This window comes from Vipera ursinii, assembly GCF_947247035.1.
Source record: "Vipera ursinii genome assembly, chromosome: 2".
Lineage (NCBI taxonomy): Eukaryota > Metazoa > Chordata > Lepidosauria > Squamata > Viperidae > Vipera > Vipera ursinii.
In genome coordinates, this window is record NC_139513.1 from 107701510 (window position 1) to 107725078 (window position 23569).

Here is a 23569-nt window from a genome sequence, read left to right on the forward strand (position 1 = left end):
GATCAGCACCAGGCTCCAGCTGGAGCTTGGTGCTGATTCTGGTGCTTCTGCTGAGCCCAGAAGAAGCGCTGATCAGCTGGAATGTTGCAGCATCTCCAGTTTCTTGTGATTTACATTCAGATGCTTGGCAACTGATTCATATTTATGACGGTCACAGTGTCCCAGGGTCATGTGAAGTGACCAAAACCTGCTGCAACCACCCAGCAGATGGGGGGAATAAAAACCAACCCTCCCCCACCCCACCCCTGCTGCCAATCCTCAACAGAAATCTCACAACAATGAAAACCTTGGACAGGAGGAAGAGCGCCGCTGGGCGGGCAGGCAGGTGTCTTGCTCGGCTGTGGCTTGGGGGGCACTTTTTCAGTGCCATTGTAACTTCGAACAGTCACTAAGCAAACTGTTGTAAGTCAAGGACTACCTGTACTTCATCACTTTTTTCCTTCTTTTTTTTTGTCATCAAGTTTTTGACACCTCGCTAGGCGACTGGTGGTACTCGGATGTTGCCATATCCTAAAAGTGGTACAATGGGTGAAAAGGTTGAAACGCCCTGTCTTTTAGCATAAGAGTGTTATTGCTATAAACAGATTCATTGACACAGTACAAAAATGACTTCCTTTTTCCGTGTATGACTGCAAGTTCTGAGGGTGGTTGGTTGAGATTGCTAAGTATTCACCCCACCCTTTATGCAACATCCCCTGTACTGACTCTATCTCTCCTGCTAAGATCAACAAGCAAGGGTATAGTTTTGAGCCTTCCCATAGGGCAGAGGTAGGCAACCTTGGCTCTTTTATGACTGGTGGACTTCAACTCCCAGAATTCCTGAGCCAGCCAAGGAATTCTGGGAGTTGAAGTCCACCAGTCATAAAAGAGCTAAGGTTGCCTACCCCTGCCATAGGGAATACACGGCAAAGGATTTTAATTATGCCGTTAAAGAAGCTGTCAATATAGATCCTTATTGCTTCCCTCCTACTTCCTCTGAAAGTTCTTAGGATTCTAGTAGTTTCTTTAAAAAAACAAAACTTTTAATTAAGATTCTAACAGTGGAATACAAGTTGAAATTAAAAAAATAGGGAAAAGAAAAATGCAAAATGTAAAAATCCACCATCAGGAAAAAGTCCATAAACAGTACCTAATATTTTATACAAATATATTCTTAATCAAATGGGTTAATTTTATGTTCCTTTTTTTGCTAATAATGTTAGTCTTTACTTCATTAAGATGCTGCCATAGGGTTTGATCTCCATCCAAATTTTCTTTCTCTTTGTGTAGTTTTTTTCATAGCTTCAACAACCTTCTTTTGTAAATCCCATAATGGGTCATTACCCAGGTCATTTTTCTTGGCTTATCGTTTGCATTTCCACTTTAGTTTTCATTTCTGACTTATGGTACATAACTTCAATTTTATTTTTCAGTATTTCTGCATCAGTTATTTGTTCAACGTCTTCATCCTGTCAGTCTGCAAAGTCTTCCAAATTCTCCCAAGGTACATATTCTCCTTCATATCTTTCATTTCTTCTTTAGAATCTTTTTGAATAATGTATTCATATAGGCCAGTGGAGACAAACCTGTCATGCGTGCCAGAAGTGGCACTCAGAGCCCACTGTCCCCCCCAGCCCCGCCTCCCTCCACGGCCCCACCAGCAGCCCCCTCGGAGAGTTGCCCCAGGACGTGACCCATGCAGAGCAGCGCAGCCAAGCACATGGCAGCTGGGTAGCAGAGACAAGACTCCACCCTTGCGCCCTGTCGCGCGCAGATGATGTGGGGCGCGGGCAGAGGGCATGGCCGTCATGGTGCTGCAGAGCCGCCTGGGTGATTTGCTGCAGTGGGCCATGGAGGCAGTGAGTGGCCCAGCGGGTGCAGAGCAAGGGCGGGCAGGAGGCTACTGGGGGCGGTTTGGGGGTACTCAGTCTCTAGAAGGTTCACCATCACTGATATAGGTGATATTGTTTTTATTATAGCCGTGTGCTTCTTTCCCATTTTTTCAAAACTCCTTTGACTTGTCTCCCATGTAATATCTTTATCAAGTGTCACTGATATTTATTGAATTCAAAAGTAAACAGTTTTCTTCATTTTCCCACCGCCACCCCTGGTCTGGGGTCTTAGGCCCTTTTAGTGTCCCATTTCTGTATCAAAAAATCTGTTTCAAATTTCTTTTGCTTTTTTTAAAAAAACCCAGCCTAGCTATAAGAATATGCCATCTCTTTCCTGTGATTTCTGTTCCCGTGAAAGTACTGTTTTGTTTTTATTTATTTGAAATTATATGAATAGCAAAAATAATATTTCAACTGTTAAGTCAAATATTTCAAATTTGTCTGGTCCCTTAGTTTATTTAAAAATTTCTTGGATTAAATTCTAATCTAGACTTTTGCCATTAATGTTATACATTTAAACCTTTAAATTTTTAATTTTTCCCTTTCTGGAGTCAAGGATCACTCATCAGGTAGTTTTTCCAAACTTGTTGTTTGGAAGTTCTCTTTTAATTTTAAAATACGGTAGTTATATTCCAAAAGTGAGGTTTGATGAACCTGGTTTTGGTACAGGCTTTGCTGCAACTGAGAGCTTAATGATTTTCCTTGTCTCCTAGCTCTCCTTCCAAGGAGCAGATATGTGGAGCACAAGTAGGTGATCTCTCATACTCTCCTTGGCTGCAGAGATTCATCGCCGGTCCCTCAGTCTTGGCTGCAGTGCATTGCTCCTTCAAAAATGTGTTAGCTCGCCATTCCTTACCCCTGGAAGTCAATATTTTAGTAGTGAGAATCTCTCCCTCTCTGAGAGAGATGTGTAGTTCAAAAATTAGATAGATAGATAGATAGATAGATAGATAGATAGATAGATAACGTTTCAATGCCTACACATCTATACTTACAACTTTGCAGAAATGCTTGATAACATAAACATTTACATTAGTGCCTTATGTAACTCAATTAATTATCCTGCCAAAAACTGTTCTGATAAAATCTGTTCTGGTAACTAACAATTTCTCAGGGTCTGAAGCGTGTAACTTCATTGTATTCGGCAAAACACACAAAGTGTAGTAGCCAGATAGTGTGGAATGAGCTGTTCTACAATTTTTCCAATCTCGTGACCTCCAGATGGGTTGAATATCACTCTACCATCCTCAGCCAACATAGCTACAGTAGTGGTTGCGTTGCCTGAGGAGAATGAAGTCATAGTCCCGTTGAGCTGGAAAGCTGAAAACTGGAGAACGTCTTTTAGATTGCTGCTCTGTGGTAATCTGATTGGACATATATTCGTAAATAAACCAGATTGTGGCACCCAAGTATGTGTTAACACACTGTATATACCAGTTTATCTAAAACAGTTAGTATGTTGGGAATAAAGCTGCTGTAGCTGATCCTGTGCAGTGGCATATTGGGCAAAGGGTGCTAAAAACAGATATACAATCCTTATCAGTAGCAGGGAACACTGCATGCAACACACGACAAATTGGTAACTAAGTTTACACAGCTTCTAGGTTAAAAAGTATTATAAGAAATTCTCAGCTAAGGCGTGCTCAGAACCTTACAAATGTAATTAAAAGAAATAAAACACAATAAACCAATCAACTTAAACTTTTTAAGAAACTGAGATATTTTTAATATACCAAGTAAGTAATATTTCAAAAGCGATTGAAAAGTGTTAAGTTTGGTGTCTGAACTAGTGATTGACTTTGGGAGATAAGACACATAAAACCAGAGTCCCAATTCAGACTTGTGGAAATTGACAAATAACAGTATTTTAGTACCTTGAACTACTAGGCAGAGAAGTGTGATCCCAGGGGGAAAAAATGTGCAGTTTCCAACAGTGGGATACACCTTGCTGGCGAAAACACTTAACTATTTAAATGCAATTGTCGCGATCCTCATCGACAACCTGGTGGCAGTAATGGGCACCAGCTCTGCCAACCTCTGTCTAAGGAGGGGTAAGAAGGTCCTCGTTTCCGTCTCAGGCATCATATACAGTGCATGTATTATATTGGCCAGCGAAGGAAAAAAATATTGGACTACCCCAGGGGTAGGCAACCTCGGCTCTTTTATGACTCATGGACTTCAACTCCCAGAATTCCTGAGCCAGCCAAGCTGGCTCAGGAATTCTGGGAGTTGAAGTCCATGAGTCATAAAAGAGCCGAGGTTGCCTACCCCTGGACTACCCCAGCTATACTACAAAAACCCGAGGGATCCTTTCAGCGCAGCAGATACAGAAAGCAGCGCCTTGCCATCACTACAACGTCGTTTAAATTCGCGCAGGTATATTACGATATATTGCAAAAATATTATATGTTATTCTACTGCGTTTATTTAAGGGAGGTATTTTCCCCCTTAAGGGTTTGCAATCTGTATGCTTCGATATTAATCGAAAGGCCGCTAATTTGTCTCCTGCGAGAAACGCCCGAAGGCAAAAGAGACTCGAGGTTCGGTGCAGTGAGAAGGGCGGGGTAAATCCTGCAATTTTAGACGTTGATTTCCTTGAAGAGGCGCCTGTTCTTAAATTTCATTGGCTCGTCGTTTTGTCATTCCCGTAAATTCTTGCAGGCACTGGTAAATCCCACAGCTGAACTCTCGGGAAACGAGAATATTTTCCTCCCTTCTCCTTATATTTCGAAATCTGTACCGTCCGATCTTTCAGAGATCACCCCCCCAAAAAAGTCCCCTTTTATTTCTCTCAAAACCCGCAGCGCTGGGCTTCTTGATCCTCTTTCAGACGCTCCACGTTCCCGCGCCCGTTATGATTTCTGAGCTCAAAGGGAGTAATAACTTCCCCCGCCCCGTTGCTTTATAAACCCAGGATAGGTGGAAAGAACCGTCCATTGCTCCTTTCCGCGGGCCTATTGGTGGAAGACGGAAAGGTGGGGTTAAACATTCCCGCCCCTCTCAAGGTTTTCCTTCCTCAATCGCCGAGCCTGGGGGCCGCAAGCGCCTTAAAACCTCCTTGGCTTTGCTCAGTGAACGGAGGCATCTAGAGGGGGGGCGGGACCAGGATCCGGTGCCTTGGCGAAAGCTGAATCCCTATTGGAGAATGTGGCCAGGTAGGAGGGAACCGAGAGGCAGGGGCCCGGATCCTCATTGGCCAGTCGGAGCAAAGGAGGGCGGAGTTCGCTGCCCATCAATAGGGGAGTGAATTGGGATTGCCGCGGGAGGTGGCGGCGGCGGCGCCGGTGGTTGGTCTTTTTCCGCCGCTCTCCGCGGCAGCTCCGGCTCCTCCATGGCCGCTGCGGTCACTGGCGCGGTTCTCCCTACCGCGCCGGTAGCGAGGGAGGCGGTGGTCGTGGAGGTCAGGCCCGGTGGCTTAGGACCCCCGCCTCCTTGAGGAGAGAAGGAGCCGAAATGGCAACGCCGGCCGCGCAGGTAGGAGAGTGAGGGCGCTAGGCTTTCCCCGCCCCGCTACCACCACCACCCCTTCCCTCCCAGCTGACTAGCGCAGGAATGCCTTGCTGCAAAGAGGGCGAAAGGCTTTCCTCCTTCAGCCGCCGTTTCCATCCCTTCTCTCCCCGTGGAGCAAACCTCCTTCGGGGGGAGCCCGTTAACTCTTGCCCTGCTTTCAGCCCCGAGGGTAGGGCCTCGGTTTGTCTCGGAGGGGGGGATTTGGCCTGCCCGGATTGGGACCTCCCGATTGTCGAGATCGCTTTCCACGCCTCGCTTGGGAGTTTTCCCTGGAGAGAGAGAGAGAGAGGGTTGGGGGGGGGGGGGGAAAGCCAGGCTTTTCTCCCAGTAGATCATTTTCCCACCCCGAAGGAGGACAAGCCGTGCTCTGCCGTACCCAGGAATCCCCCAGTCCTCAAGAGGGGGCCTCGGCCACCCCTAAAGGAGGGATTTCTCATTTCCTGCTCTCGGCCAACTCGGAAATGGTTAGCATTTCTCTTCCCCCCCCCCCACCCCCGGCTAGTTAGGTCAGTAATTATGATAATCATCCTGCACTCTGAATGCAAACGGTGTTGCTCCACCGTGTTCATTTACTTTCTGCACATACCCTTAAAGCTCTTTTCTAATTGAGCATTGGGACCTAAGAAAGGTTGGAGGGTAGATAAGGCGCGTCCTATTGATCCCAGGTTTAAGCCTGTTTGTGGAAAATAAGATTATCTCAGTATTTTACCTCTCATACTCAGGTCCTTGAATAGGAAGCATAAGCAAAAAGGTGCTGTTATGCTCATATATCCTGCTTGGGATGTATATGAACATACCATTGGTCTCTAACCTTTGGTTGGATCTAACATTTTACATTCCTCCGTGAGTGCCTGTGTGGATCAACACAAGTTTAGTTGCATTAAGAACCTTTATTATTTTTTTTTACCTAAAAATGTTCGGCATTTACAATTTTTTACATTTAGTATTGCAATTTTAGTTCCTTTTGTTTTCCTTTGAAATGAGTGGACAGAGGAATCTTCTCTCCTATCCAAGAATAGGGAAAGCTATCTTCTTTGTTATTAAGATTTTATTGTTGACCACTTTTAGGAAAATGTTATTGGGTTCTTGTGGTTAAGAGAAGATGTACTCTCATCAAGCAGCCAAATTCTTACGTCTAATGGGAGAAAAATATCACTTCTTGAATTCTGTAGGCTAAAATTGCTGCAATATTTTGATCTGAAGAAATATTTTGATTTTAGTCTTTATTAAATTCAGTTTCAAAGGTTTTGTGAACACTAATTTTAGGTTGGTGCTACACTCAAAATAGATGCTTATACATTGTCTAGTTATTAATATGTTTTTACTGAAATTAGTTTTAGGAAACAAGATAGAAGAAATCCAAGACATTTGTTCTCTTGATACAATTTTTGTACAACATATTACCACCTCCTTTTTGTTCAAAGATTACCACACACATTTGACTTTAGTGTTAATGCCAATAATTTGTGCAAAATGATCAATACAGAGAAGATTATTTGCTATAGTTATTTTTTTCCAAATGAGAAATCATAGTTTTAATATTATGTATATGTAGGGGTGTGGGTCTATACATATGTTGTATATAGTATGTTTTAGGTGTGTGCCATGTATGTGTTTCACTTTGAGAACGGGCAACTAAATTTCATTTTTGATGTGTGCTGTTTTGCCCACATTAAAAAATGACAATAAAGTTTATCTTAGTTTGAAAGATTTTGATTGAATCCTTTAAAAGAATGATTAGGAATTGGGTTCAGGAATTGGCAGTATGTTCTTGAATTTGGCTGGTGAAAGTGAAGCAGGGATTGGTCTGGTTAATACTTGTATGTAGTGGGCTATGAAGTTTTAAACCCCCCCAGAAATGAAGCCTCAACGTTTTTATTGGTTTGATATAAGATTGTACACAAAATGTAATGTGTCAAACTGTAGCCACATTTCATAGTTGAGCATGACTTTGATTCTGGAGAGCGTCATTTGGGAATAATAATAGTGTAAGAGGACCAAATGTAAACCTAAAATAATTCTACCTTATATTTTACTGTTGTTAGTTCTTGCTGTTTCTTGCTACAAGTGACAACATGGCTAATCTACAGTTAAGCATTTGTCCAAACACACAAACTACATCTGGCCATTTTTAACCATGGTATGTTATGATGACCTCTGCATTTTGTAATGGTTGAAAACAGTGTTTATAAAACATGCTATTTCACGTTTTACTAAGTGAAGATGATTGATAGTATATTTTAATAATTTATAAAAAAGTTCAAGCTCAATTGAAATAAATGGTGTTGTACATGCATGGTCTAATGTATGAATATTCCTTTAAATGGAGACGCATGTGAAAATGAAACTTATTACATATCTAAATACTAACAGTTGATTTTGGAAATATTAAATTGTAATATCTTCTATTCAGTCTTTGTATAAAGATTCAAGCAGCTTTCATGGCTGAAAATGGGATGCTTACAGCATCATTTGGTTGTGAATTGCCTTGTTCCTGTACTAATTCATTCCTCGGAGATTCTTTATCTACAACCAAATCTATTGAATATAAATTTGCAGCTTTAGATGAAAAGTCGTAAAAATATTCAAGTTGTAAACTGAACTTGAAAAGTTTTTGAAAAGAGCAAAGCACTCTTATATTACTACCAGGAAAACATCATAATCATGCCCAGAGAGTTACAGAAGTTGAGTGTAACTTGAAGGATACTTAAACTTTTTAACAGAAATTGAACACTGAGGTACCCTACCATCAAAGACTAGCAGGAATCTTTCTAATATTAATAGACATTTGCTTTTAGCTAGTTGAAGCCCAAACAAAGGGGAACTGTTTCCAAACAACGTCTGTCAAAAGAAAGAAGAATTGATCTATTCATGGGTATAGACTTGTTCAGTGGCATACACTGAAAAACAACTATTGAAAAGAATTATAATTCTGGTTGCGGGACATGGTTAACTATCTGTAAAAATCTTTGTCAGATGGCTACCAATGTAGTGGATGATTATTGAAAACAATCATCGATCAGGATTTCTTCACCTCTATTTTACTTAGAAATCCTTAGCTTAATTTTTTTTAATGGTAGAATTGTCTTATATCTGAGCTAGTTATGATGTAAACCAGAGTTTTTTAACCTTTCTGTATTCACAGATCCTTCTGAGAATCTAATGAAAGCTATGGACACACATACTTCTTCAGGAAAATACAAATTTATATGCACAATTTATGTTAAACTGTAAATAAATGGTATTTCCTTGCCACCTTAACTTCAAGTACCCATAAGTATAAAATATTAGTTTGGCATTAAAAAAAATCAGTGAGCTTTTGAAAAATCTACAGTTTTTCTTTAATATTCACATATTCATAATGGCGGACTACTTTTTCTTTAACACTTATTAGGAAACAATTTAAGACATCATAACATGGCAGTGTATTCAGTGTATTCTATTGTATTCTATATTTTGGAGTAAAACAATGCCTTTGTTTTACTCCAAAACAATAATTTAATTAGACCTAAATACAAAATTTCCCCAAATATGTTTTTCAAAGTAATGGGAAAGAAATTGAAAAAAAAGAATGGTTTTGTTTATGTTAATGTTGTTTTGCGTCTGGTTCATAACCTCTCTGAGGATCATTCATGGTTTCTCAATAGTCCATGCACCCAATTTGAGAACTGCTGGTGTAAAAAACATTGCTTTCTAGCCTCCGCTATAATTCACTAGTGCAAGAGTGAATGATTACTTGGAATCTGTCTTCAGAAATACTTAAAATTTAATATTTAACCTATTTATTACTAAATTCATTGCTCACGTTGAACTGAAAATTAAATCAGAGATCTTTTGTGAAGCATGATATGTCTCTGATAAACAAGCATTTTAGGAAAATAAATTCAAATTCCACAATATAAAATGCGAGGTTTTATTTCCAATATTGACCATATGCTTCCTATATTGTCTCATGTTTTCTGTTACTTGTCTGAAGTCTCACTAGTCTAAAAACAACAGCCGAATAGAAATTGGTTCCAATTCATCTCTATGTTATTATTAGATTTTTATCTCACCTTTTTATATATAGCCCAAGGTAATGAACATACTAAATACTCCTGCATCTTGTTCCCCTATAGAAACAGCACTTTGAGATAGATTGGGCTAAGAGAGAGTGGCTGGCCCAAGGTCACCCTGTTGACTTCATAGTCTTTATGAATTAAGAAAATGCCTGCTTTTCAATAACTTTTAAGGGAGAAATGTTTTATATGGTGATCCACCTTAGTCACAATTGTTACATGACTATTTGTAGTTAAATAGTACTAGTATTTGAATTGGATTTCCTTCTGTTAAAAATAACTTATTATTACAGCTTGGGGATATGATTATTTAGTCTATTACAACAAAATTAATGTTGTTCAATACTATTATTTAAATTATGCTTACTTGGATCCTAAAAAAGAAAATCAAATCCCCACATACTCTAATTGCTTAATAATGGCAAAACAAAAACCAGATCCACAGGCTCAAAATCCACATTCAGAATCCATTGTGTAATATTGTAGACCTTGTTTATGATTCTCAGGTGCTTCACTGAAATCTGCTGAAAACAGGGTTATAAGAGGATGAGATCTTATGCATATGAAATTTATCTTTTTCAGTCGTAAGACCTTCATACTATTTCTTTTTTTTTCATCCTGCATTTTTTCACGGGAGTTGCTCTTAACCGAGCAATACAGTTGAGCAAATATTGGATCTTGGATTTGCTTTATAAATTTTACTTTTTGGATTTCACACAAATACCATGATAAACAGCAGTTTTGTTGTGACATAATTAGATCAGAAAGGACTGACTAATAATGTTAATGAAAATTTTCTCTATTAGTCAGACTTCTTGTCTAGCCACAAAATGATTTCACTGTTTGGGAGCCAGCAAGCCCGTTCTGCTTTCTCTGGGATGCTCCAAGAAAATGTAGATATATATACCGGTATTAAAGATTGAAATGTATAAAAGGGGAATGCGATGAAAGCCTGATAAGGATATATTTCCCTATTCTTCTAATGAGGATTCCTCTGATCCTCTGCTCTAATATTAATAATACACAAAAATTAAGTACAATGCTTCTAAGTATACCAGCCCTCACGTACTTTACTTTTTACTTCCTTGATATAATAGAAAAGAACCTCTCTGCATGGGAGACAATTTTAAGAAATATAAACATCTGACTCTAGTGGCTAGTTATAACTGTTCTAGTGTGAAAGCGTGTCAGTGGTATGTACTGATTTTTGACTTCTGGAAGTGATTGTATCAAAGATTTTAGAGAGAAATGCAAGGTGTTGTCAGCGATAAAATGACTAGATAATTTGTTGGCATTTTAAAAATGGTTTTTTTTCTAGTCCTAATTTTATGACTTTATCTACAAACGGGAACAACTATTGTGAAATGAAACAGTATTAAAACTGAATATGTAGATTTCTTGAATAAAGGTCACTAATATAAGTCACGTGGGTTAGGACGCTGAGCTTGTCGATCAGAAGGTTGGCAGTTTGGCGGGTCGAATTCCGAGTGCCGCGTAACAGAGTGAGCGCCTGTTGCTCGTCCCAGCTTCTGCCAACCTAGCAGTTCGAAAGCACGTAAAAATGCAAGTAGAAAAATAGGGACCACTACGGTGGGAAGGTAACAGCGCCTTTCTGTGCGCCTTTGGCGTCTAGTCATGCCGGCCACATGACCACGGAGACGTCCTCGGACAAGCGCTGGCTCTTCGGCTTTCAAACGGAGATGAGCACCGGCCCCTAGAATTGGAAACGACTAGCACGCATGTGCGGGGGAACCTTTACCTTTACCTATAGAGAGATAAATATATTTATTTCTTGGTTTTAATGCAACAAAGAGGCCCTTGAACAGAATGTTGCAAAATGCAGCTCTTATAGTCAGGTTTGTATATATTGGAACAATGACACATTTTTTTCGCATTTGATCTGTCAGCAGATCTTTCTTTTTTCTTTTTTTCCCCCAAGTGCAGGGTTGGTTTTGGGGGATCAACCGAATATTCATTCATTGGTTGCAACAGGATTTGACGGACTGGCTTGTTGCCCAAGCCTGATGTCATAGGCTGAGTGAAAGTGACTGGCCCAAAGTCACCTTGCCAGCTTTCATGCTTAAGGCAGGACTAAAACTCAATGTCCTAGTTTCTAGCCTTAATCACTAGACCAATAGCTCTCTAGATTATACATTACATTACATTAAGAATTTACATTACCAACATTAAAATGCCCCCGACCTTCGATCATTCCGCCGGGGCCTGAAGACCTGGCTCTTCGAGCTCTCGGGCCCAGACTGAGGAGGAATTTTTAATTTGGGGTTCTTTTTAACTGACTACAGGGTTAATTTAATATTTTTTAATTTGGTTCTTAATTTTTGTATTTTGGATTTTTAATTCCCTGTAAACCGCCCTGAGTCCTCAGGGAATAGGGCGGTATATAAATATAACTAAATAAATAAAAATAAATAAATAAATAAAATGTAGATTCAGTTTACTTAATTCAATGAAATATATAGATGATAAAAAGAATGCATAAAGGTACAGGCACAAGCTTTGAAATGGAAAAAGAGAAAGGAGTTGAAAAATAGACAATCATGAAGTTAAGTCTAAACCACAGGTCTGCAACCTGCGGCTCCGGAGCCGCATGCAGCTCTTTCAGCCGTCTCCTACGGCTCCCATTCCTCTGCCATGTGCAGTCCAAAAAAAAAAGTGGGACTAAAAAAGTTCAATCAATTCAAATATGCAGGGTAGGTGCATATCTCGCCTTGGCTCCACTCTTCAAACCCTGTTCTGCGCATGCGCACATATACGCGCATGTGCACACATTTTTTGCGGCTCCCAGTTTTTCCTTTTGTGAGGGAACCGGTTCGAGTGGCTCTTTCACTGTTTCAGGTTGCTGACCCCTGGTCTAAACAAAGAGACACACTTTTGTAGCACCTCTATTTGTGACCTAAGGTCCAAGTTCCAGAGACAAATCTTGTCATCTTAAATCTAAGATATTTAACACAAAGGTTTTCTACATGGGCATTTCGTTAGAAAGAGGTGTTGTGAGTAAATTTGGGAGTCCTTGCATAGTTCACATGCCGTTGGCTCTGCAGATCAAGAAAAGCATGTCTCATAGGATACCATCGAATTTACCTTGCATAATTGCAGAGGGTATGATATTTAAACAGATTTTTAAAAAGATTAAAGAAAAGTCACTTTAGTGCCTTGAGAACAAATCACTAAAAATAGGATGGGATGAAAATTTTAGTTGCATTTCTGATTGCACAACACCAGTTCTGCTAATGTAATTGTTTATCAGTATTCTACGGACATGTTTTATAAACTCTTTGACTTTTGTATATATAACAGACGCCATAAGAAATGAAAAAAAGGCTGCAACTTTTGATTTTGATTCCAGCAAAACTTTATGCCTGGAGTGATGTTGATCATACAGAGCAAAGAAAGCTAGACCTTATGGACAATATATCAGCTTAAGTCAATTAGACAATCTGCTTTGTAAGATTGTGGCTTCTAGAGAAATAAATACTTTATAATAAGTCTTTCATTCACTTATTTTCAGAGATGTTTTGTGTTAAATGTCCTTAAGCATTTCAACCAACCTTAAGAAAACTCTCTTTGTGTAGTTTTCAAATCTGAAAATAAAGCCTTTGATCTAAGACTGAAATTTCTAGCTTTTTCTAGTCTGTCATTTGGGATGGGCTCAAAGACAAATTCAAGATCAATAAAGGCAGCATGAAAGGCCTCATGGCGGTTGGCACAGTATTTTTCTGAATTCTGTTGAAATTCAGGCAGTGGTCAATGTTAGACTTGCCAGTTCTAACACTAGCAGGTTCGTGGGTTTTTCTTAGCCAACTGCAAAACAAAAATTTCTTGAATGTAGTTTGCTGGTTACATTCAGCAGATTAATGAAATGATAATTGCTAAGGTCTTCACAGAAGCCTTTATTATACCTGGGAACTGGTGATAGTAATTGTCAGACTTGAAATTACAGCAAAGAAATCAATGGCAGAAAAAAAAGGCTGGTAAAATTACTGCCCATCAGTGAATATTAATTTTGAAAAGTTCAACAGAAATACCATCATCCCATCTGATAGCTTTGTCTAATTTAACCTGTGCCTCTAATTTCTTAAATTCTATCATTATGAGGGAGGCCAGACTGGGAGATTAAGAGGTACTAGGTTCTAGCGGGAGACCTACTTTTGAAACTAAAAAGGGTTTGAAACAGCAATTGTCAATTCACTGGCATTTTTTGTCTTTTTAACTGCATTTCTCAGTTGTCACTGTTCTTCATTTGATTTTAATTTACATGATTTGTACCCTATCCCTTTGCCCCTAAACATTTTTTTATAACAACAACAACAATATTAGCAGGGTGGAATTAGGTTGATCTGAAATACCTTATAAAAGTGTAAGTTCTGCAGAAAGGCAGTTTGATCAGGTCCTATAAATTCTGTACAGCAGCTTAACTCTTTATATTAAAATTATTTGAATTTTTCCCCCTAAGTGTTTGCCCTGTACCACATTTAATTGAGTTTTGTAATGCAAAATTTCACTATATATTTATTCATTGTATATTAACAAAGGAAGAGATCACAAGGAACAATGTAAACTAATAACATCAAAAATAAATAAAACAATTATCTAGTGTCACGTATATCTCCTATGTTTTAGTTTCCTCTAGACCAGGGGTAGGCAACCTCGTCTCTTTTATGACTCATGGACTTCAACTCCCAGAATTCCTGAGTCAGCATAGCTGACTCAGGAATTCTGGGAGTTGAAGTCCATGAGTCATAAAAGAGACGAGGTTGCCTACCCCTGCTCTAGACCATAACAATTTTACTTACCGTATATCTCTGTATTGCCAGGAATATATCTCAAGTTGTTAACATTCAGAAATCTGCTCAAAAGCAATATGAATCACCAGACAACAATTCTCTGTTTGGGATCCACAATGATTTTTTTTCAAAGGAAGTTTAATTACTGCCTGCCTCAAAACACCTAGCATAATGATATTACATTTTCCTGAACCCCCGTCAACCCCTTTTTGCTACAGTACCTATAATCAGATAAACAGATTGCCTATTGAGATTATAAATTATGAAATGTATTGATTCAAGCATTTTGTTCTGCTTAGATTTTTCTGCTAAGTGTGATTGGACACAAGGAATTTGTCTCTGGTGCACAAGCTCTTCATGTACAAATCGTACATAATGTACATATAACATACAGACACACACAAGCACACACATACAATATGTACATAGTGTACATGATGTAACCTTCAGTTAAAAGTCACTTCTTGTGATTTTCTCTTTGAGGTGCTACACAAATTCATCCCATCTCTAATAAAAAAAATCACTTTCCTTTCCAGTTCCAATATGCTCAGCCACTTGAAACAGTTCTCCTGGATGACACCCTGAGGGTGCAAGGAGGTGATAATAGTAGCCTTTCAGTAATTCTCTATAAATCCACTTAGTTAGTTGTTAGGTGCTATTGAATCATGGGCCACTTATTTGATGTTTGTATAGACAAAAGTTTACCATCTCAGTCTATCCTTAGCAACAATTGGTAAATCTTCCAAGGCTATTATTTCACTGAATCATCTCCATTTACCATGTCTGTAATTTTTTCCTTTCTTCCATCAATCCTGCCAAGTGTAATTTTTTTTCTAGTCCATTATCTTTTTGCATCATATGCGCCATATATATTGAGTTTCTCCTTGCTGATTATTGCCCCAAGGAGGGAATTTTATTTCCTCCAGGACCTGTTGATTCTTGTAGTCCATGGCACTTTTAATAGCTATTGACAAATACATAGTTAACAGATATCTTTTTTCTCTTGCTTGTTTCTCAGTATCAGATATTTAAGGCAATACATTACACTGGAAAAAATTGCTTTAAATAGTTCATTTTTGGTTTTCTTTAGAATACCTGGTAGGTCTTGTCTAAGTTTATAATTGCTTTTCTTTTAAAGTTTAATCAGTTTTCTGTTTCGCCTCAACACTGTTTATCTGTTCTGGTATCAGAAAAAAATTGCAGTAACATCAGTTGTATGAGAAAACACTTGGCTACTGTATTTCTTTGACAGCTTTTAGAATAAATGCACTGTTGCATTGAAATTATAATTTATAAAAATCAAGAGACAATATAAGGTTCTGGGATATAAAATTAGAGACTACTGTTCATGATTTGAGCAGAATTTTTAAAAAATAGAAGATGTTTTAAGTATAAACTAATTAATGTTTATTAAAATAATGCTTCTTTTAACATCATTGAGAGCCAGGGTGGTGTAATGGTTCAGGTATTAAGTTATGAGTAGGAAATCGGCCCCATATTGGAGGTGTGGGAATTATTTATACCAACTTGAAGGAAAAGCAGAATATTAATCAGTGTTTAAAAACACTGCTGTGTGGATTTATTTTTTTCAGACATCCTCACCATCAAATGTTTGTATAAATCATTTTATCTTTATATAGAAAAATAAAAGATAAATTTTCATCATATCTTATATCAGAACTATTGATAGTTGTTCCAAACTACTCGATTTATGTGCTTAAGTCTACTTATGGGTCTAAGGATTTACGAGAGTTATGAAGTAAATGTTCTCTGTATTTTATGTGTTAGGAAGTTGGCCTCTTCATAACAGTTGTGTGACTGAAAAGGAATAATACCGAATGCTTAATTTCAATAAATTTATGTGCAATGAGTAAGATCAGGGGTCCCCAAACCCTGGTGCTGGGCACAGCCCACTGGAATCCGGGCCACGGAAGTGGTGGATGAGCATGCATGAAGCTGTGTTTGTGAAAGCGGTGTGCGTGCACAAAACCATCCCCATACGCAGAGCAGGAAAGGTGGGGGATCACTAAGTTAGATAACCTAGTTTGCGTTTTTTCTGCATTGCACACCAGCTAGACCTTCATGTCCCCTTGCTTCTTTTTTTGGTGGAGCAGTATGCCTGTAAGTACAGGAGAGTGCCTGGATGTCAGTGTGGTGATACTGGGCAGCTAAGGAAATGTTTAACAAAGGAACAGATTTCTCTAAAACTAAGAGAGCTAAGCATCTGTAAGGCATTGTAAAATGTAAGGGTACTGTTTTGAGTTACCTAAAGCAGAATCACTGCATGACACATAGCAAAAGCCACCAAATGACCAACCAATTCAACAAAACAAATAAGGTAAACACCAAGTAAAATTAATTATTTACAAGGCTTGAACAAATCGAAAAGTCTGTATTCATTTATTTATTTATTTAGCAAATATATATATATAGCTGTCTACCTAGAAAAGTCTGGATGATGAACGGAAACAGAAGAACAATCAAATGGTAGAAACTTATTAAAAAGAAACTGGGTTAAGGCCACCCCAAAAAAATCACATATATATCAAATGTAGCCCTAACCATGCCAGTACTCCATTAACATCCTGACCATAAGGCCTAGGTCTAGGAAGAAGAAATCAGGTCTTCACAGCCCTCTGGAAGGCCAACAAGGTTGAGATTCTCTGTATCTCATTAGGAGGTTGGTCCATGAGGAAAGCACCCTGACAGAGAAGGCATGCTTCCTGGGGTCCACCAGGGGATACTGCTTCACCATCCGGAGCATACCTAGTCTGCCTTATCTGATAGGGTGGGGAGAAACAATCTGGGAGCAGTGGTTTCACAAAGTAGTGTTTGGCAGACTTCTTCAAACAAGCATTCTGCATCAAAACTCCACAACAGAGGAAGCTTTTTTCAGTCTGATTAAAGTCAGGAGAGTATGAAACAGAGCTGTGAAAGACAAATGTAATCTACGTTTATGATGTGGTCCTTTAGCTGTCTTAGTTTCAAGCAGCAGCAGTATCTCCAAATTGCTCCTGTTGTTCTTATATAATTTTCAGTTATAATTTTATTGATCTAGTATTTATATTATATGCCGCCGGTTAGGGAGTGCCGGCGGGTGATCCCCAGAGGGAGGGCATTTTCTGTGGGCGCGCCTGCCCTTTGGAATGATTTACCTGTGGAACTCCGGACCGCCCCCGATCTGCGTTCATTTCGCCGGGACCTGAAAACCTGGCTTTTCGATCTATCAGGCCTGGACTGAAGGGGTTTTAGCTTTTTAATATTGTTTTAATTGTTGGGCTTTAATTAATTTAATTCATTTTAATTTTATATTATCTTTTTATATTGTCTTTTATATGCTGCCCTGTAAACCGCCCAGAGTCCTTCGGGAATAGGGCGGTATAGAAAACTAATTAAATAAATAAATAAATAAAATATATTAATTATTACATTATATATTAGAAACTAGTTTTTACTTTTGTTAATTTTTTAGTTTAGCTACAAGCAGAAAGTGACTATATATGGACTATATTGAAGAAGACCTGTAGAATATTCATAATATTAATTTTGCCGAAAAATACAGTGAGCTATCCTGAGTGTTTGGTAAGGATACAGTTTGTGACTGTATTGACTTCAAATTATAGAGGCTTGTCTTTGGAAAAGCAGTTCACTTCCTCTGAATTGTACAATTTTTGCAGCCAAATGTTTCTAAGGATTAATGGGAAATCCAAATGATTATCTGAAAAGAAATGCTTCTTCACAAAATAAATGTAAAAAGAAAGGCAGAACCCTTGGTTATTAGTTATACTGTTTCTTTCTGATTTGCTCCGTAATAGCAATTCAGTCTTGAACTACAAAGATTATGATCCAATCTTGTGAACAGCTTATTTTGGCATCAGTTATAAAGTAGAAGGGAGAAAACTACTGCTGTTTTATGTAGCCTGTTATCTTTTACAGGTGATTCCTTAACTTTCCTGATCACTGTCTCCGAATACTTTCTAAATGAACATTCCTGTTACTCTCAAATTGCTGGAGATGGCAAGTCCAGCGGTCAGCCCTGACTCTTCTTCCCATGAAGCACTTTCTTCTGTCAACTCCATGCCTGCATGTTCCCCTACTTCTGATTCCGAGAACTTGAGCCCAGATGAGTTGGAGCTCTTAGCCAAGTTGGAAGAACAAAACAGGTAGGACATCCTGAAGTTCCAGTACTGCTCTGATACTGACTGAAAGCCAGAGGATATAAATAGTTTAATGTTTAAGTGTTTGCCAGATGTTCCAGTTTTACTGGATGGCCCCTGTAAACACACAGGTTAAATACAGTATTTCTTGAAGCATTAATGTACAAATACTAAATAGATATTTATCAACCAGTGGAAGACAATCATAGATAACAAAAAATTCTGATTCTTCCCTCTATCTGAAAATATTGTTATTGGGCGTAAAAAAAATATTGGCTTCAATATCAACAATCTTTATTCTACCCTGTCTTACTTTCTTTTGGGCTCTGAAGTAAGCACTAGGATTTACTTTTGGGGAGGGATTACTTTTTGCCAGTACCAGTAGGCCATGAGCAGGTGGGGTGGGGCTTGTGCATGGGGTAGAGAAGCTTCACAGCGGTTAGAGTGTGGCGGACCAGGTACGGTACCAATGTGGGCGGGGTGCGTCCCTTACTATGCCAGGCCAGCCCCTGCAGCCCCGGGGCAGCCCTGTTGGGCGGCAGTGGGAAGGGTGCCGAGGTTGGGGCAGCCAGGCTGACCAAACCGGCAGGTGGAGCGCCAGAGGCTTGGGGAGGGAAGGTGGTGAAGCGGGCGGGCATCCTGCCATCAGCACCCGTGCCAGCTACCCCTTCCCTGTGGAACTGGAGAGCTTGCCATACCACCACCCAAATGCTTCCCCCATCTACGCCGTTTCTCCTTCACGATCCACCACTGCCCCACGCAAGGAAATGAAAATTTGTGGGGGGGGGGAAAAAGGTCAGTTCCAATTTCTTGAGAAAAAAAAATCTCATGAGGTTGGAATTGATTGATTGACCTTTTTTTCCTCCCTGCAAACTTCTTTTGTTTCCTTGCATGTGGTAGCGGAGGAGGAGAAACAGCAAGTGGCGGGAAGTCAGGTGAGGAAAGAAATGCAATTCCTGAGGGAAGCAAGGGCATCTGGGTGGTGGTGTGGCAAGGTGTCCAGCTCCATGAGGAAGGGGCAGCCGGCATGGGTGCTGATGGCAGGATGCCCTCCAGCTTCACCATCCTCCCTCCCCAAGCCTCTGGAGCTCCACCTGCCACTTTAGTCCTGGGCTGCCACCTCCCCACTCATCTCTCAGGCAGGCCTGCCCACCTACAAAGGTGGCCTCCGTGGGACAAAGGCTCCCCACTCTGGCCAGAGGAGGGTCAGCCTGGCTGCCCCCACCTCGGCACCCTTCCCACCGAGGAGCTGGGGGCTGGCCTGGCACAGAAAGAGCACGCCCCCTGCCTGCCCACTTACCTTACTGGTAGGACTGCCGCAGCCAGGCCTCCCACGCCGTTGCCATTGCTCGCAACAGGACGCCACATGGCGCTTCACGCTGTTGCCATTCCTCGCGGCAGGGTGCCACATGGTGCTTCTTGCCAGCCCAAAGCACCATGTGGCATCCTGCGAGCAATGGCAACTGCCATCAGACATTGTCTCAGAAGGTGGACCTGGATCATCCCCTCCCCCAGCAGACCTGATAGGCAGGGCTGCCACAAGCAGGTATGCAAGTTGTACGTATGGCAACAAATGTAAGTTTCAAAAGCCAGTTCGCTCTGAACGCCAACCGCACGTGCTTGCTTATGTCAAATGAATATTGTGGAAGGAGTAGAGATGAAAAGAGAGGGGAGATAGATGAATTCAACTTCTGCTCCCTGAGTAGAAAGATCCTGAAAACCTCAAGGATGTGAGGGCATATGTGGGAGAGAATGAGGAACAGGAGGGCCTATATCTCTCAAGCAATGATGTGTGTACCAGCAGGGGTGCTAGAGAATGTGCTCGTTTGCCAGGGAGATGATAACGAAGTGGCAGGCTGGGTGTGCTGCTGTTGAATCAGACCTCCTTTCTTTCCTCCTTGCTCTTCATCCCTCTAGTCCAGGGGTAGGCAACCTCGGCTCTTTTATGACTCATGGACTTCAACTCCCAGAATTCCTGAGTCAGATGCTGACTCAGGAATTCTGGGAGTTGAAGTCCATGAGTCATAAAAGAGCCGAGGTTGCCTACCCCTGCTCTAGTCCCTCAAGACTCTTGCTGTTTTTCCAAATTACTCTTGCCTGGGCCTAGCGCGTTGGTTCCCCTTCTCTCTTCCCCTCCAGTTCTTGGTATTCTCGCTGTTCTCTCTCCTTCAAAGTTGGAGCCACCTATGGCCCTCTGTGGCTGTGTCCAGCGTGTCTGCTCAGTGTGTCTGTTGGTGAAAAAAGAGTAGAAAAATGGATTACACCAAAGGATAACATAGACTCCTTCACTCAGAATTCAGTAGGTGTTCCTGGGAATCCCTCTGTTAAACACTTAACAGTATTTTGTTGCTGAATGAATCGTATATACAAAGCAAGGAGATTGCCACAGGCACTATTTTGCCTTTTGGGGACAGTCCAAACCTTTTTGAACAAAGGAGCTTTACAGGCAGCAGTGGCTCTGCTGGTAAGATGGGCTGAAACCTTTGGAGATGAGCAGTAACCTGGCTATGTCTCGTGTAGGGTTGTAAAGGTGATAACCAGTATCTTGAATTGCACCCAGGAGCCAGGGCAATGTATGTACCAGTGATATTATATTGGTGAATGTTGATGTGCCTAAAATTCTATGCACCACTGCATGACTTTCAGTTGTGCAGCAGCTCTTTCTAGGGAGTGCTACCCCATCCAGAACCAAAGATGGAAGTTCTGCAGTTCCAAAGGACCCAAAAACCCACAGTCATTCAGTCTTGCTAACATTGAGTTGCATCCTGTTCTTTCCAGCCAGTCTTTCACAGCCTCCAGCACTGGTTTAAAAAGCTTGATGGCAATACTTGTATAGCATGGACCAGATATATATACCTGAATATCATCAATTCTGAGGATACCTCACCCCATGGCAATGGATAATTTCACTTAGTGGCTTTGTGTAAATGATGAATAGGAACAGAACAGTGTTGAGCCCTGTGGTACCCCACATATCAAAGGTCCAGGACTAGACCTCTCCTTTCCCCATTTACAACAACTTGAACTGACTTCCAAAGGAGAACCACTGCAGAACTCTGCCCTACCCTTTTCAGTTTCCTGAGCCAGTGCAGAATAATACCGCAATCAATGGCATTGTCAATACTTAAAGCTTCCAAGAGAATCAGAAAGGATCAGGATGGATCCCCATTTCATCATTAGCCATCTAGTATGATCAATGCCATCTGAGTAATACAGCCCGACCTGAAACCCAACTGGATAGATTCACGTACTCTACTTCCTAAAAAGGGAAGATTGGAAACTGGACAAAAAGTATCCAATATGGTTGAATACAAAGAGGGCTTCTTGAGAAAGACATAGATCACTGCTTCTTTCAGAACAAATGGAACCATTCCCCCCGCCTCCAATGTCTCTGTCAGTTCCACAGGACTTCTCCAGCCAGAGTTCACCTCTAAGCAAATTTGAGTAACTTGATCTGTCAGATGCCTAGAATAATACTCACAAGGGCTCCCTTGGCCCCTCTTTACCAAGAAGGAACTAGTTATCCAACAGGGCTGCTACTCAGTCTCTGCAGATTCAGTAGGAGCAAAGGAATAAAGCTTTCCCACTTTTAATGGTACAAGGCAAACCATGTTCTCATCTGCTTGGTTGGATTCAATCTTTGCTCAAGGTATATGACTTGTGTCCTTTCATCTCCTGGAGTACTTCTGAAAACCAAGGAGTACTTCAGGGTCCGAAACCACAGGGGCTCCACAGATGTCATCCAATTTAAGGCTGTTGTTGCTCCGTCATTCCAGGCTACACCTAAGGTCATGCAACCAAGCTTCAACAAAACCAGGGCATTTCCTCTGGAATGCTTGCATACTAATCAGTTGCCTGGAACAAATCAAATCAAACAGGCCCTCCGTTTGTACAGTGGTGAATAGCTGTAGCGAATCCCCAAGGCTAAAGGAGAGTTGTAGCAAGTAAGGAAGATGGCCTTGATGAAGGTATGCAGAAATCATTAGGGAAAAGAGGTTGAAATATTTTAAGTTCATAGCAACAAGATAGTATTTGTAAGTGGCTAAGGCAGACATTTTCCTAATTTAGGGCACAGCATATTCAGACTTGGAAGATTCTATTATTGTACCCAGTCTCAATAGAAGTTTTCTTGGTTTGGGCTACTTAGTGAGGCTGACAGGAGTGATTTATCCATGGTCCTGATATCAACATCACACAGTATCAGATCAGATTGCGGTTGCTATGGGACAAAAACTGGACTTAGTTTGTATGCTGCCAGAGATTCAGTAGCTGCACCTCAACCCCATCTCTGGTACTATACCTGCAATCCAGAATGGCATATTTTAGAGAGAAAACACCCCCACCGACCTACTGATGTTCAGCTAAGTTTTGCTAACACATACAGGTCAGCCCTCCCATTTAAAACAAGCCATTTCATTTAGTAATTAACTTTAATCATATAGAACAATCTCTGTGTAGGGAAAGAACATTCTTATTAATGATTAAAAGTCATTTTGTAGTCTCCTTGAGCTTTCTATTATGTTCAGCTTCAATTCCTCCAGAATATCGAAAGATAGCCAGAGGTGCATTTTGGGAATATTTCAGAAAGGATTGACTACTTCTCATCCACAAAATCAAATGTTACGTGTTCCAAAGAAATTAAATGTTTTCCCTTGTATCAATTATTGTAATTCACATGAGATAGATGTTAAAGCATAAATGCTAAATCAGACATGAAAGGAGTGGGGATGGATGGATGAATGGCTACCTATTTCTTAATATTTTATTTTACATTTTGTATATTAATGTTGCTCAAGCTCCATCCAAACTAAGGATAGAATTTGGCTTAGGTAGATCCAGATCCAGTACCAAGTCAGCTATTAGTGGGAATCCTAGTTTGAGTTTACCTTCAGTTAATTAGTATGGCTGGATTTGACAGTTGCTTAAAACACGTAAAAGAGTATACATCCCTTCGGTTAGCTTATTTCTGTTAACTTATTTGATTGCTATATGATCATGTAGCAATGTAACATCAAATGCTTAATTGTAGTGAGAAATCTTATATGATGAAAGTCGTGAGAATCTGAATTCATATTGCTGTGAATAAGATTACTTATTGAAGTATAGTACTGTACATACTGTTCTTGACTATAAATGTACAAAATTTGGCTAAAAGGTGAACCCTTTCA

At 40.3% G+C, this 23569-nt stretch overlaps 1 protein-coding gene across 2 annotated transcripts in view; it reads left to right on the forward strand.

Moving 5' to 3' along the window:
- Window positions 1-5132: 5132 nt before the first annotated feature.
- The window catches only part of EVI5L (ecotropic viral integration site 5 like), a 55149-nt gene continuing 36712 nt past the window's right edge, over window positions 5133-23569 (forward strand). For both annotated transcript variants that reach the window (XM_083350920.1, XM_083350919.1), the window contains exons 1-2: window positions 5133-5345; window positions 18181-18407. In XM_083350920.1, the coding sequence (XP_083207046.1) occupies window positions 18226-18407 (182 nt within the window). In that variant the 5' untranslated portion in view covers window positions 5133-5345; window positions 18181-18225. The remainder of the gene's footprint in view (window positions 5346-18180; window positions 18408-23569) is intronic.